Source organism: Rhincodon typus, chromosome 39 (assembly GCF_021869965.1).
Source record: "Rhincodon typus isolate 14 chromosome 39, sRhiTyp1.1, whole genome shotgun sequence".
Lineage (NCBI taxonomy): Eukaryota > Metazoa > Chordata > Chondrichthyes > Orectolobiformes > Rhincodontidae > Rhincodon > Rhincodon typus.
Window position 1 is genome coordinate 16,475,490 of NC_063370.1, and position 2,199 is coordinate 16,477,688.

The window sequence follows — 2,199 nt, forward strand, 5'->3', positions numbered from 1 at the left end:
CAAACAATGAGATCCTGCAAACAATGAGATCCTGCAAACAATGAGATAATGAGGATGGTTGTGTAGAGGGGACTTGGATGGAAACATCTGCAATGCTGATGGGGCCAGGGAGGCAGATGTTGAAACAGATGGTAGAATTTGAATTCAATAAAAATCTGGAATTAAGAACCTAATTATGACCATGAATCCATTGTCGACTGTCAGAAAACCCCACTTGGGTCAATAATGTCCTTTAGGGAAGGAAACTGCTATCCTTACCTGTTCCAGCCTACATGTGACTCCAGACTGACAGCAGTGTGGTTGACTCTTTAACTGCCTGCTGGGCAATTAGGGATGGGCAATAAATGCTGGCCTAGCCGACAATGCCCACATCCAGTGAATGAATAAAATGTTTGTGTGGGCATCCTTGACTCTATAGAAACTGCGTCCCCACCCCCCCAAAAATAATTTTTGGTCTTGCCAGAAAACCACTTGCCCATCCCAATGCTCAAAGTGTTACTTATTGGTCTCCCTCAGAGTGGGAGACTCTGCCTTTAGGGGGCCTGAAGCTGTGAATGATGCTAATATACATGCAGGTCTCTTTTTATTATGGCAGTAAATCTGCATCAAATCACACGCAGCGATCCGGTCACACCAGCCAATGATCTGTTGAATTCTGCTCACTGTCTCCACTCAGCTACCTGGAATATGAACATACCACAATGAGCAGGAGTTAGGCCATTCCCTCCCCTCAAGCCTTTTCAGGGAGTGTGCTCCAAAAGACATCAGGAAAGATGTTGCCTCATCTCTTTTTAAATGAGCAAACAAAGACTCCTAGTTCTGGACTCACCCACAAGAGGAACCATCACCTCCACAGCCACCCTATCAAAACCTCTCAGGGTCTTATACTTAATCAATCAAGCCATCTCATTGTCATAAACTCTAGCGTACAGAAGCCAAGACTGTCCAACTTCTCCCCATCACCATTCTCCCACCATTCCAGGCATTAGCCAGGTAGATCTTCTGAATCATTCCAATGCATTTACATTTTTCTTTAAATAAAGATGCCAAAACTGTATACCAGAGATCCCTGTAATGCAACAGAGATCTCTTAGTGCACACACCACTTCAGCCAGTCATAGTGACAGCTGGAAGGAAGTTACATAAAACTTTTTATGACAAGTCTACAGGTCAATCTTCCTACCTTCTTGTAAACGCACTTCACTGAACGAACCCCTCCCCTAAACTCCCACTAAGTACAATGTAGTTTGGGACAGCAAGGATTTAAACCCGAAATAAACCACGAAATTAACCATCTTAATGCCTGATGTCTTGCTCAAGTGTTCAACTTCGGCTGACCGATTAGACCGAGTGTGTTCAGGTCTATGTCCAAATGGTAACTGGCAATGATAGTGTCAGAAGCTCTGGGCTCTGTCAATTATATATCAGGACAGATTGATTAGAAGTAAAGCTAAATGGTCACTATACCACGCGACTCCGTAATTCGGACGTGACAGGAGTTTAAATTAGAATATAAGTGGACAGGAGATTGAGTTTCCAGAGCTCTGTAATCGGCATTGCCAAATGCAATGGCCCGGTTTGTGCTCGACTTCCTTCAACGACTGCGATATTTACAAACAGGGGCGCGGCCAAGTCGAGCCCAACAGGATACTGGGAGCTTTGGTCCCAGGCCAGATCCTATACCGATGGACGGAGCTAAAATGCTTCTCAAATCGGATGAATCGTGCTGAACGGGTCGGGGGCAAAGAGTTCTGCGAGTTGATGAACCCCACCCATTCAAAACAATGTTGAATGGTGTGTATGAAGGAGTTTGACGAACAGGCAGACAGTATTGAAAGTTTACACAAAGTAAATGAATATTAAAAGTGGCGAGCGGTTGGTTTCAAATCGTTGTCATTTTCTTTTTTTGAAAACCCCAATCTGAGTAAGGCAGGTTTTACAAGAGGTAGCTTACCCAATGACACCGGCCAGTCCCTGTAGTAGTTGGCCCGAAAGTCCGCCGCCGCCACCGCCACCGCCCAAAAACTTCGCAATGTTAAACATGGCGAAGGCACAGATTCAAACGAGTGTAAGGAAGAACTACAACAAAAAAAAAAAAGGGGAAAATCAAAATAGACACCCTCGGCAAGCTCCGAGGCTCGGACAGCGCAATAATGTTACAACCCCGTCAGTTTCAGGGCCCCGGACCGTACATACAAT

At 45.0% G+C, this 2,199-nt stretch overlaps 1 protein-coding gene across 5 annotated transcripts in view; it reads right to left on the bottom strand.

The window, feature by feature from the left end:
- The window catches only part of capns1b (calpain, small subunit 1 b), a 35,120-nt gene that overhangs the window by 31,983 nt on the left and 938 nt on the right, over positions 1-2,199 (bottom strand). For 4 of the 5 annotated variants that reach the window (XM_048618419.1, XM_048618417.1, XM_048618416.1 and 1 more), the window contains exon 2: positions 1,955-2,079. In XM_048618419.1, the coding sequence (XP_048474376.1) occupies positions 1,955-2,043 (89 nt within the window). In that variant the 5' untranslated portion in view covers positions 2,044-2,079. Of the gene's footprint in view, positions 1-1,954; positions 2,080-2,199 lie in introns of those variants that run through there. The other variant, XM_048618421.1, reaches the window with a different exon arrangement.